Below are 12,888 nucleotides of genomic sequence, written 5' to 3' on the forward strand. Positions count from 1 at the left end.
TCACAGAACTCCACCAGTAGGTACTTTGTTTCCTTCAATGCTCTGTCAAAGTTGCTCCTTTTCAGCAAGAGTACATTGTTTTCCTTTTTTATTTTGGGGAGCTTGGCTTTCTTTAGTTTTGTTTCATTTGGGCCAATGCTGTCTATAGCTGGGAAAGCTGTGAAAAATAATAATGGCAGAAAGAAAGATGGACGTGTCTTCATCTTGCTCTGCCTTTACTCAGTTACCGAAAAAGAAAGGAGTAAAGGAGCACTAAGCACAGTATTTGCTGCTCAAATGGCTGCTGTTGTATCAGCCAAACTAAGGGGCTGATAAGGTTGATAAGTCTACCACCAGGGGAGCCAACTGTACCTTTCCACTGGAAGGCTAATGTAGTTAATTACCTCCTCATCTCTAGTACAGTTTGGAAAAACAACTGTGGAGACAATGGGTTTATTGTTTCCATAAATAATCAGAACAAAAGCCTGGCGAGAAGGTGAGAGCACAGGAGGAAACATGCCTGCAGAAGGACAAGTTGATTCGTAGTGCACCTTTCCAATTAGACTCCCTGCTCCCCTTACCGTTACCCACCACAGAGCTACGGACAAAACAGTAAGTGAGGTACCTAGGAAAGTATCTGGTGGCTGCTCCTCTGATTAATATTTGGTTGTCTGTGGCACTTAGGGAGCTACTTCTTACAGATCCAATTCAGAGTATGCTGAAATCAGGGAAGAACTCTCCTTGCTTTGTGTATGTACTTTTAGTGTCTGTGTTCCTTCAGCGTGTTGTCTGTGAGGCTCCTGTCATGTCACATTGCAGCTCAAGGAAAATGTCTACATTGTAGGTTAAACCAGAGGATTTTGACATTGATTCTCATTTGTAGCCCATTTTCATGCAACGTGAAGGGCTTGTGACCCACATCAATTAGCTAATATCTGTAGAGTAAACTGAAGGTATCAAATGTACTATTTTATTCTTAGGATAGCTTTCAACTATGTTTGTGAACTCTAATGCCTCCTAAAAATACCTTATAAAAAGGTTAAGAAGGTGCCATTTACTAAGAAATCGTTATTTTTGAAAATATTTTCAAAAATATTTTCTAGCCTGTAATTGTATTCTGTATTCTGGCATTTGTTTCACTGGTGCGGGCGAGGACTGAGGGGACTTGAGGACAGTCGGTCCAGATAAGTAGAACCAAATTTGTAGTTAAAGAAGTTGCTCTCTGGAGGTGTAAGTGTAGCTTTGCTCCTTCATGCCCTTAGACTACAGGATGAAAAATTTGGTATGAGGAGGGTACTGCTAAAGGGAAGGAGGCTTCCTAATTGTGGTTGATTTGGTAAGTCTCCATTTTCTTGGTGATAGCAGATTGCCTCAGTTTAGGTTGTTTTCATTCCTGGTGTGAGTGGGGCTTGGTTTTAGGTGAACTTTCTATGGATCTCAAAGGCTTTGGGTTGTAATGCACCTTGAGAGTTGTCCGATTAGCGCTTGTACAGGGTGCCTAATGAAATCAGGGAGCTGTGTACTCAGGCTGCTTTCAAGATAAGGCCACACGAATACAGATACAGTAATCAGGTTCTAAAGGGAAAAAAAAAAAAAAAAAAAAACAGGAAGATAAGAGTCTCCTTTTTGACTTTGTGGTTTTCTCTTTGTAACAGAGAAAATGTCAGTTATTCATCTCTTTTTTGAAGCTGTCTTCCAAGTAACATCCTGGGAGGGTATAAAGCATCTTTCAGAAGAACAGGGGAAAACTAACAAGGCATGTTTAATCTGAACAGACCATGTTGTAAATTACCCCAGAACACAGCTTAAGGCTCCCAGAGCACACACAGGTAGAGTGACAAAGCTATTTGCTTACAGAGTTGATTTTTCCCTGTGTGCCACTGAAACAAATAGCAATTGGAGCAAATTCCTCCTGAAAACCTCCTACCAGGTAGTAGACACCAATTTGGAATGGTCTTCTAACCTCCAGGAAGGAAGCTGGAATAAGAGGAGGAGCACACACAAGTCCTACCAGGACACAGACTCCCAGAGTGGCTAGATCCTTAGGGACTTGATTAAACTCATAACAAGTTTAATCAGAAGATTTTGCATCCAGGAGCAAAGATCCGGTTTTCTTGACTTCCAAAGCTGGGCTTTAAATAACTGCGGTATTGTCTGTTCTGTCTCTTCCACATGAGCCTGCATGTTGTGTGGGCAAGACTAGAAGTGGTGGGATTTTCTTTGTGAGTATATTTTACAATGTGCGTATTTCTTGAAGGCACACACTTGAGATGAAGTGAAAAGCAAATGGAAATCTTTGGAATTTCATCTTTGCTTGCCTACTATTTATTTTGTGTTTATTCTATACCCCCCAGAAAAATAGAACTTGCAAGGAAATATTCACCAGTTTTATTGATATATGCTTTCGTGTGGGGAATCGCCACCTAGTGTGTATTCAAGACATAACATAGTTACATATACGAGTTTGAATCGGTGGGATAAACAGTTTCCTTACTTCAACACATTTCCTAACTTTTAGCAGTAGATCATTTCATTTCTGCGAGCAGACGAAGTAAAATATAAAACTTCCAAGAATCAAGAGAGAGAGATTTAGAAAAGAACTGGCTAGTGAAATTTTATAGATGGGACATGAGATTTATTCATCAGCTGAAAAAGCAGAGGGCAGATTATAATGAAAAAACAGTTACAGTCTCTGGAAAAGGAGGAATACGTATTTTAAGAATCAAATAAAATAGTGGGGAAAGCAGGGAGGGCACACAAACAACCTATTTGTTTGAGCTGATTTGGATTCATTTCTCCAACACCCCAAACTCAACAGCATCCAATATCTGTCTGTTTTTAGATGTATTTTCTGTCATTGCAGATGACTGATCCCTGTTGGTGTTCATCTGATATTTTTTTCCGCACTGTCTGCTAAACCATCATTTATCATGAGGTCATTTGTTAAATCCTGGATTCCTCAGTGCTTGCAGATCCTCAGGTCGCCTTGCAGATTGTTCCATGGATGTAACAGGCTTCTTACATCTCAGATTATTTCATACTATGACTCTGTAAACCGGTGTGAAAAGGAACTGCCAGAATATTTCAACTTTGCAAGTGATGTCTTGGATAAGTGGTTGCAACTTGAAAAGGTAGTGTTTTTCTTCTACTTCATAGACTTTGGAACAAATCTCAAATAATACAAATAAATTTTCGTTATGGATGCTGTATAATATTAGCTGGAGAGTAGAATGCAGTATTTTCTTTGTCTCTCTCTAAGAGACTGATGGCCAAGGATCATTTGCTTAGTCTGGAGTTATTTTGGATTAAAAATAAACCTTTTAAGGTTTGTTATCTATAATATATTCTGTTGCATTCTAGGATGGAAGACGACCAGCAAATCCAGCTTTTTGGTGGGTAAATGATGAAGGAGAAGAGGTGAAGTGGAGCTTTGAAGAGTTGGGATTTCTGTCCAGGAAAACAGCTAATATACTTTCTGAGACATGTGGCTTGCAGAGAGGAGACAGAGTTATAGCAGTTCTGCCTCGTGTTCCTGAATGGTGGCTACTGAATGTGGCCTGTATGCGAGCAGGTGAATAACCTTATTGATTTCTTAGACACAGAAAGAACGAAAATAAATAAATGTGAAAAAAAATTGCTAAATCAATATATATCTATAAAAAAAAAGTGAGCAGGAATTAGCTGCTCTGCCCTGTACAATTCTTCTCTTACATAGAAGGAGAGTTGGCAGCACCCACACAGGAACCGAAACAGCATTGTACTTGATGCTGAATAGACACTGTTCAGTTAAACGGCATCCTCAGTTGAAAACAGTGGAGATTAAATGTTTACAACCTAAGGCCAAACTTGACCAGACCCATTATCAGAATGAACAGTTTTAATGCACTAATTTATATGACTACAGTGGTTTCTAATTCAGTACAATATTCTTCTGTTCTACTGTTAGTTTCCCAAATTCTTCAGAAGAAGTTGAACCATTTCATTTTTAGTCTGCTAAACATCCATTATAAAACAATTCAGCATCAGCAGGGACACAATCAAGTATTTTTGTATTGTTTGCTCTGTGATTCTTGCAGGTTGCAGATGAGTCTGAGACTCAGGGAATCCGGTTCTATTGTATCCAAGATTTTCTTAACTATGACATGGGAATATCATTCAGTAGCTCAGTGCTTCAGTTTCCCAGTTGTGAAATTTAGTAGACACCTATGAAGGTGTAGGAAGACTGAAATCAATCACGTAGGTGTAGGCTATTGAAATTCTTGGGAAAAGGAAGTATAGAAATCCAGAAAATTGTTTTTCCTTCTGAAAACGTGATTTCAAGCACATTGTGCCCATTATCCAAACTCACATTTATTCACATTAGAATACTAATCTGTGCTTGACAGATGTGTTGACTGAGCAGTATGTGTAAACTACCTGACCTCAATCTGTTGAGGTCTATATACCATGTCAGAGATATTAATTCCTTATTGAAATGAACAATGGCTTTATGCCACATGTAAATATTATCCAAATGCTGGCCTTATACACTTAAGTGGATGGTAATTTCACTACTCCCTTACTTAGTTACAGACCATGAAGGAAGTGTTAAAAACAGTCTAAATCTAGATCTTACTCATCAGACATACCTTTAACGTGGATGACACAAAACTCAACATCAGTGTTGCAGATTTTGGAGGTTGTTCAGAGCCAGATGAGATCTCGCAGGTTGGGTCTATGCCAGGTCATTCCTTGACCGCAAATTCACCCAACTCTGCCTTCAAAACATGAGTTAAACTTTGTTCCTTGTTCTGAAAGAATAAGTTCTTGGCAAGCAACTCAGCTTTTCTGTGACTGGGGTCATGTTGTGTAAACATCGTAAAGATAAATGGTGAATTTTCTGAATTGCTTGTTGCTTTTTTCTAGGAATTGTCTTTATTCCAGGAACATCCCAATTAACAGCCAAAGATATTTTATACCGACTCCAGGCTTCAAAGGCCAAGTGCATCGTTACCAATGATACACTGGCACCTGCAGTAGAATCTGTCATGTCTGAATGCCGTTTTCTGAAAACCAAATTAATTGTAGCCAAAGGGAGCCGAGATGGGTGGCTGAACCTCAAAGAACTCTTTGCGTGAGTACAGCTGTTTTATCAACATCTATGTGAAATAAAAGAAGCTGTGTTAGTCAGGTGATGTCGCTGAGTTTTGGGATTCCTAAATACAGATGAGTTACATTTTTCCATCCCTCTGCCAACTCACTGTAATCACTTCATTAAGTACAAATTCCTCCAGCATACTTTCTGGGAGCTGAACTCAGGTTTTTGAGCTTCACCTTACTCAGCAACTTGCCAGCTTCTAAAATGTTTCTGTTTCCACCTGCAGTCACAACACAAATGCACAGAGTACTAATCTTGCAGTTGTTTTGTGCTCATTTTCTAGAGCCCAGCCTAATGTCTCTTTAATTCAATGAGATGATAATATTGCCATAATATCTGTTGGTGCCCCACTAACATGGCGTCAGTTATTTCTTCCCTTGACTGTCTTGATAGCCCAGGCAGTCTGACAGTTCGTTGGTATCTTGAACTTAAATGGTATAATTTGTCTGTAAGACCACTTTGCCTGGCATCATAGCCTGAATATGGCCCCCATTGACTTTAAAGTGGGAGACAGTATATGTTGAGGCAGAAGTTATTTTTGCATCTACCTGTTGTTCTACAAAAAGTGTTTTGAGAGCCCTTGCAAAATAATTGTGTGCAGTCACTGGAATATGCTCTAGGTGCTCATGTTGTGAAAATTATGATATACAGAGCAAACTTGAGAGTAGCCAAATGTGCTCTCTAGCTCTTATGTGTGCTGTCTGATGCAACTATTTATTTTGTGAGATCATATAGCTGGGGCCAATCATTTTCCTGTTTATTTCCTAAACCTTAAAAAATAGTATTTCCTTCGTGGAATGTAATAGCTATCATATACTGTTTCTTCTGAAGGGTGACATCTGCTGACCACAAATGCGTCAAGACAAGAAGTCGAGACCCAATGCTGATCTATTTTACTAGTGGAAGTACAGGTTCTCCAAAGATGGTGGTACAGTCTCACGGCAGTTACGGCATCGGATTTGCAACCAGTGGCAGGTATAGCTTGTGGTTGCTCCCAGTGTACTGATTATGTGATACAATCACTAATTGAAAATGGGACAGTAAAAAATACAGTAAATGTAGGCGTTTAGTGAGCATAGGATCTTGTTTCTTCCTCACCTTCCCCTCTTAGGGTGAAACGCTGGTTATTAAAAACTTTCGTAGACTCAGTTGAGATCATCAAGCCACAGGATTTTATCACTCACAGGGCTGACTGCAGAGTAGCAGTCAGGAGAGCCTCCTTATAGCAAAACCAGATAAAGTTGAGTTCTTTAGTATTATGTAAGCCTTCCCTGAGAACCAAAGGCCTTTGGACCACAAGATTGTATCTTACAAGTCACAGTTCACTTGGAATCTGGCTTGGCAATGGTTTGCTTTCACTGAGCATCTTTCTCATTTGTACTTCCCAAGGAGTCAGAAATTTTGAGAAAACCAAAAGATGCATTTCCCTAGGCATTCTCTGTTGAAAGTTGGTGGTGTGGAGTCAACAGAAGTAATTTGTTTTAATTCCTAGAGAAATAATCTGGGATTTAGCTGATGTCTCTAACCCACAAGGTGAGGAAAATGTGTTCCAAATGATCTGTTCAGCTTTTGGTCTGGATCCAGATTCTGCAACAAAGGCCAAGGATGCTTTTGCACGGTTCAGAAGAAAAACAGACACTTGAAATATTAAACAGGAGGAAACAAAGGGAAAAAATGTTTTAAGATTTTCTTAAATTCTTACAAACTTTCTAAACAGCCCTACTTGCTGACACTTCATGTTCTAATGGAAGCCTCCTGTCATTTTCTTTAATTGTGCTGTGACTTGGGCCTGAGTCTCTCACACTGTATGAAGCATTTTTTCCCTTTCTGCTTTATCAGGTACTGGATGAACTTGACTCCCTCAGATATAATGTGGAATACCTCTGATACTGGCTGGGTAAAGGCAGCTTGGAGCAGTGTTTTTGCACCATGGATCAATGGATCATGTGTTTTTGTACACAGTTTGCCAGAGTTTAAACCAGCAGTTATTGCAGAGGTAAGCATAACATTTCTTTTAATGAAAGCATAACTTATCTTTTAAATAAAGCTAATTTTTGTTGACCTTTATTTCCATTTTGCATAAATGAAGCAAACAAGGTAGATTTCAGTGCATATGTACCAACTGCTCTGTAGCATCAAGCATGGTACTTCCCACATCCCAAACAACTATCCCTCCCTTTGGTGCCCAGTAAGCTAGAGGAGCAAGTGTTTTCCCTCCTGGTTAGGCCATGTGACAGGGCTACAGGGTGGAGGGTATGTGGTGGAAGATGCAGGATAAAATTAACTGAAGATCACTGGTGTCCTGTTCCATACTTAGCCTAAAGCAAAGCTTGAATATGAACTTCTAGGTACTTTGGGAGAGGGGTGGGCATTGGCCAGTCATAAGAGTTGGGTATGAACCTGAACTGGGGTTCTGCTATCCTGAATTTTCTGTGAGTTGCCAGTGTGCCTATTCCTCCCCTCTGATTCACAAAACCAAATAGCTGGGCTGTTCTCCTCAACATCAGCCTCGTGTGTGGAAGGGAGACCCAGACTTCCTCAGGAACAAACTTGAAAAGCTTCATTCTTATTCATTGTTTTCACTTTGCCTTGAGCCTAGGACACGATTGCCTTGGGAAGGAGGAAAGGGTCTTAAATGGAACTACTAGCTACTCTCAGTGGTCATTCATTCACATGAGTGATTTTTGTTGGACGGAAAGTATTATTTTTTTCTACAGCAGTGGCATTGACTGGTACAACCACTCCATGGTCAGGATGTCTCAGGCATTCACAGTTCTTTGTTGAATGTTAAATATACCTGGCATTCGTAGGAGTTTCATTTTGCAAACATTTTAGCACATAAGTCGTGTTAATATCACCTGACACTTACAAAGTGAGACTCACCATTACATTTTCTTTTCAGCAAGGTAACTTTCTTTTTTTTCTAGACTCTCTCAAGATACCCCATCACCACCTTTTGCACTGCCCCCACTGCCTACCGCATGCTTGTCCAACACTGTCTGAGCAGGTACTGCACATCTGTTGCAAGGGTAGCAGAGAGGCTGGGATATAATGCTCTGACAGCTCTGGCTGTTTAGTGCCTTATGTTGTTTTATTTTTTCAGATAAAGGAAAACTAATTAGCAAAAATTTGATCTCAGAAGAGAAGGCTGTGTTCTGAAACATGAGAATATGTAGTCACACCTTCGGCCATTCAGGCTTCAGGAATGGGGTCTTGTTTAAAACAGCACAGAGGAAATAAATTAGATGTGTTTTAAGGTATCACTTCCTTTGAACTTATGGTTCACAGTTAAATTTAAGACAACGAGGATTTCAGACAGCTCTGGATCCAGGAACTGTTGGAGTACAGTGAAGTTGTTCTGTATACTTGAGAATGAAGTGATCATTTAGAGGACTTTCACATGCTGAGAGTCATCTGGCAGCAGTTGCTACTGGTTTTGTTACGCTGTAAAATATTCAGCTTATGAGAAGTAGTCAATGTGATTTGTAAGGAGTTTTCACACCTTTAGTGATGTACTTACTCTTCTTGCACAAGTCTTTCATCCTGAAAAAAGCCAGCCCTAATTTAGTAGAGAGCTCAGGCTCTGTGTTCCTATTTAACCTTTCTTTTGCTTTAGAAAATTCTTGATTTGGTCTTAGGTGTTGGGATATAGCCACCTAATTCAGCTTTCCAAGAACATCTGACATGCTTGTTCAGATTGCTCTGGTCAGTTCTTTCAAGAAAACACCTTTGCTTGCTTTTTTTCGGACAAAATTTGTAAATCCTTTTTTGTTCTTACCAACTCCCAGTGACACAGAGAGAAATCACATTGCCCTCAGTGGTAACATGACCAATCTAGGAGTTCAATCCAGGAGCGTGTAACAGGATGATTATTGTCATTTTCAAACTAGCTTGTAAAGTTTCAGTTATACTTTATTTGAAAGTTGAGGGAAGCTGCGCAGGTAAAACCATTCACTGCTATTTTCAGAAATTAAGAAAATTATTTTATTTGCTATTCTTCTCAAGCTACAAGTTCATGAGTCTGAAACATTGTTTATCTGGAGGGGAAGCACTCAATCCTGAAGTGATGGAGCAATGGAAAATCCAAACAGGGCTGGATATCTATGAAGGCTATGGCCAGACTGAAACAGTACGTTCATTTTAATTCCTACAGTATGCCATTCCAAAGGTGACAGTACCTAAGGCACGATGTGCTTTGATAAATCAATGGAAAAGGTGAGAATCATTTAAATTAACTTCTTTTTAAAAGGAAGCTCCTTGCAAAAAGCATACTAGAAGTTACTTCAGATCAAATAACTTGTAGTAGAGCTTTTCATCATCTTTGCTTAAAAAGAAAAAATAAAAAGTAATTTGCTCTGGGTATCAGCTTGGCCCCTTTGAGCTTCTGATGGGAAGAATTAAATCAGTTCACGTCCCAGACCATTCTGTAAGCAAACATAATGAAGCTACTATGAGTCAGATTTCAGGCATTCTCTCCACTTATCTTTGAGATGGTCCCAAGTAAATTATCCCCTTATTGAAATAAGACATGATCATCTTGTATCTGCTATCTTGCAAATTCAGGTGTTTGCAGAAGAATCCACTGGCTCAGACTGAGCAAAAGCAACCACATTCCACAGGGCTGACCATTCTCTCATGTGGTGGAGAACCACGGCGCTTTAGTCTTGATTCAGTCCTGGTTGTTACAAAGCCATGAAGAGGTGTCACGCCTAATGCAAGCTGATAATAAAGCTTAGAAAAAGCTGCACTAATATGAATACATATCTGTTATGCAGGTTACAATATGTGCCAATATGAAAGGAATGAAAATTAAACCTGGCTCTTTGGGAAAAGCTGTTCCCCCTTACGATGTGCAGGTATGTTGATACACTACATCTGAGCTCAGCTACAGTTTAGGGTATGTGCATAAGGGGAATGCTGTCTGTGTCCTGGTCTGTCATTCACTTGTTACAACACAAGTATTTCTCAAAGCTAGTCAAAGCAGTAATGGTAAGTCCTTTCTGCAGATCATAGATGACCATGGAACTGTTGTGCCTGTAGGAAAAGAAGGCAACATCGCTATTCGAGTTCAACCTGAACGACCATTCTGTATGTTCTCTGAGTACATGGTAAGTCTGAGTTAGCCTCTCTGCGCAAGCTGAGAAGCTCAAGAGAGACCCAGGGCAAAATTACCTTACTGAGGAGAAGAATTTCATCCAGAATCTTCAGAGGGTCTGACTAGGTTATGTGAGAGCTTTGATCAGTACATCTGATCAAGAACACACAGGCAGGATATTACTGCATCTTGCACCATGAAGCAGGAAGTACCTTGTTCCAGACCTGTATCTGGCTCTTAGCTTTACGGGCTTTCTATTCAGTGCGTCACTCCCTTCTGTTCCTTTCCACCCCTATCCTTGGATAAAGAGTAACGAAGCAAAACCATAAAGGCTTCTCTAATATGCCAAGAGCTCAGGGAGGGTTTCCAAAGAGCACAAATACGTTACTCCTTAATATCACTAACATATTCAATGTTTCATCAAGTCTTATGTTGTCAAGTTGTTTTTACTTATGTAGAAAAATAGATAAGTGTAGTTAATGAAGTTTTTCTTGTAGGTCACCTCATTTACGCTTTCGTCTTGAAGGTCGGGGGTGAAAAGTTTCTATTGACAGGAGATCATTGTGGAGACCCCCTGCAATAAAAAATCATTTCTCTGAAGAAAATGAATTACATATTTTAGCAAAATGCTGTGTTGGATGGGCATTTTGAAGGATAGCAGCCTTTTTTCTAAAAAAAATAGGTGTATGCAAATGCCATCTCTCATGCATTGCCTGTTCAATACTGCTAATGAAAGTGGCTCTTTTTTTTAATTGAACACATAAAATAGCATTAAATATATTACTTTGAGTCTAACTAAAAAATAGCCTTGATCATTTTTAGCACTACTTTAAAGTGAATGAATTACATTCCAATAACTATCAGATATACTTTTCTTTTTTTGAAATGTTGGTTGTTGTCAGGATAATCCGGAGAAAACTGCTGCATGCATGTCTGGAAACTTTTATGTCACTGGGGACAGAGGGATTATGGATGAGGAAGGATATGTCTGGTTTGTTGGAAGATCTGATGATATAATTAATTCTTCTGGGTAAGTCAGTTGCTTTTAGATTTGATTGTTTGCCCGGTAAGAATGTTCTGTTTTTTAGCACGAAATTCAATATCAAAAGACCAGCTGAATGACTAACTTGCTATGGCTGTCATATTTGTGTTTTCTCCTAGGTATCGTATTGGTCCCTTTGAAGTTGAAAGTGCCTTAATACAGCACCCTGCAGTCATGGAGTCAGCTGTTGTCAGCAGTCCTGATCCCATTCGAGGGGAGGTAAAAAGGAAAAGAAAAAAAAAGATGTGGAAAGAAATGTATTTTATTCTAAGCATCAAGTTCTCTATATATCCCAGGCTTCCTTGGAATGAAAAAGTTGCAAATTTGAAATTAAAATGAGTTAAAAAAAAATTAAACATTCCTTGACACATCTCAGAATTTCAGCGTTTTCCTCTCAATAAGTCCGAGGTGGAAAAAATAATCTATTGTGTCATCTTTTTGTCTAAGAAATAGTATTAGGGATTTTACTCCTTCTGTTTTTTCACTAAGCACATGGTAGCAGAGAGCTTTTTGTTGTTGTTGTTTCAACATTGCAACATGTTTTTATTGAGGTGAAACTTTCAGCTGTTTTCTTTTCTGTTCTAAAACATTTAGAAAGTTTAGTAGTGTATAAAATTAAGAAGAAGAAAAAAGTGGAGAAAAAAACAAAGAAACAAATAGCCCTGTACTTCAGTATGTGTCCTTTATTACAACTCGTTCCATAATAAACAGCAATAGCCCAGGACATAAGAGATTAAGAAAAGCTTTCTTATATTTTGGTATTCAGTTTTAGCAACAAAAGTATCCCTTTATTCCTACATCTGGAAGTTAATGGAGTCCTTTAACTTTTGTGGTACAGGTAGTCAAAGCCTTCATTGTTTTGGCTCCTGCTTTTGTATCACATGATCCAGAAAAACTAACTCAAGATCTTCAGCAACATGTCAAAAAGGTGACTGCTCCTTACAAGTATCCAAGAAAGGTAAGTACACTACAAAAAGGTCTTCTAATTGTGTCAGGAACTGAACTGTTTTTGTCCTGCCTCAGTTCCTTTTCAACTGCTGACTTACACTTTAAACATAGTTAGATAAAATAAAAATAAATTAGAGAGTCAGCTGTAGCCCTGGGTTTGCTGTTTTCACTAGAAAGAACCCAAAAGGAGGAAGTGGTTCTTTATCAGGGACTAATCTTACTTTCATGAATTACAAGATTTTCACAGTGATTCTGATGGACAAGGCATTCGTTCTTACCAATTCCTTCCTTGAGCTCTGTTTAGACTCTGAGCCAAAGCAAAGTAGAAATTCCTGCTGGCATCAAAGGAGTTGAAAAACAACAAGAATTTGCTTTCGTAATAGCTGAAGCACACACACCTTCAGGACTGTGGTTCTTGCCCCTGCAATTACTGCCTGTGCAGCCCAGCTAAGATGTGTAGTAAGGAATTTCACCATCCCACCCCCAAGCTGTGCAGCTTCCCAGCTTTTTACTCTATCTATAATATTGGTATGTCTTTCCTTGCATCTCAAAGATTAATCAGAATTTGCTTGGCTGAAAGTGAGCATGCATTTTTGTCATTCAGGTGGAATTTGTTCAGGCTCTGCCAAAGACAGCTACTGGGAAAATCCAGAGAAAGGTTCTAAGGAACAAAGAGTGGGGAAAAGC

General features: G+C 39.2%; 2 protein-coding genes across 2 annotated transcripts in view; one reads left to right on the plus strand and one right to left on the minus strand.

The window, feature by feature from the left end:
* The window catches only part of PDILT (protein disulfide isomerase like, testis expressed), a 31,295-nt gene extending 28,467 nt beyond the window's left edge, over positions 1-2,828 (minus strand). The window contains exon 1 of the mRNA XM_080556529.1: positions 5-2,828. Within this exon, the coding sequence (XP_080412655.1) occupies positions 5-203 (199 nt within the window). The 5' untranslated portion in view covers positions 204-2,828. The remainder of the gene's footprint in view (positions 1-4) is intronic.
* Positions 1-12,888, plus strand: part of LOC308178141 (uncharacterized protein) — a 70,977-nt gene that overhangs the window by 3,784 nt on the left and 54,305 nt on the right. Inside the window, exons 2-14 of the mRNA XM_080556243.1 lie at positions 2,843-3,110; positions 3,340-3,550; positions 4,885-5,092; positions 5,948-6,091; positions 6,956-7,112; positions 8,044-8,123; positions 9,122-9,245; positions 9,892-9,972; positions 10,123-10,224; positions 11,114-11,241; positions 11,373-11,472; positions 12,092-12,211; positions 12,806-12,888. Coding sequence (XP_080412369.1) covers positions 2,910-3,110; positions 3,340-3,550; positions 4,885-5,092; positions 5,948-6,091; positions 6,956-7,112; positions 8,044-8,123; positions 9,122-9,245; positions 9,892-9,972; positions 10,123-10,224; positions 11,114-11,241; positions 11,373-11,472; positions 12,092-12,211; positions 12,806-12,888 — 1,739 coding nt within the window. The 5' untranslated portion in view covers positions 2,843-2,909. The remainder of the gene's footprint in view (positions 1-2,842; positions 3,111-3,339; positions 3,551-4,884; positions 5,093-5,947; positions 6,092-6,955; positions 7,113-8,043; positions 8,124-9,121; positions 9,246-9,891; positions 9,973-10,122; positions 10,225-11,113; positions 11,242-11,372; positions 11,473-12,091; positions 12,212-12,805) is intronic.

Source organism: Anser brachyrhynchus, assembly GCF_964034855.1.
Source record: "Anser brachyrhynchus genome assembly, chromosome: 15".
Lineage (NCBI taxonomy): Eukaryota > Metazoa > Chordata > Aves > Anseriformes > Anatidae > Anser > Anser brachyrhynchus.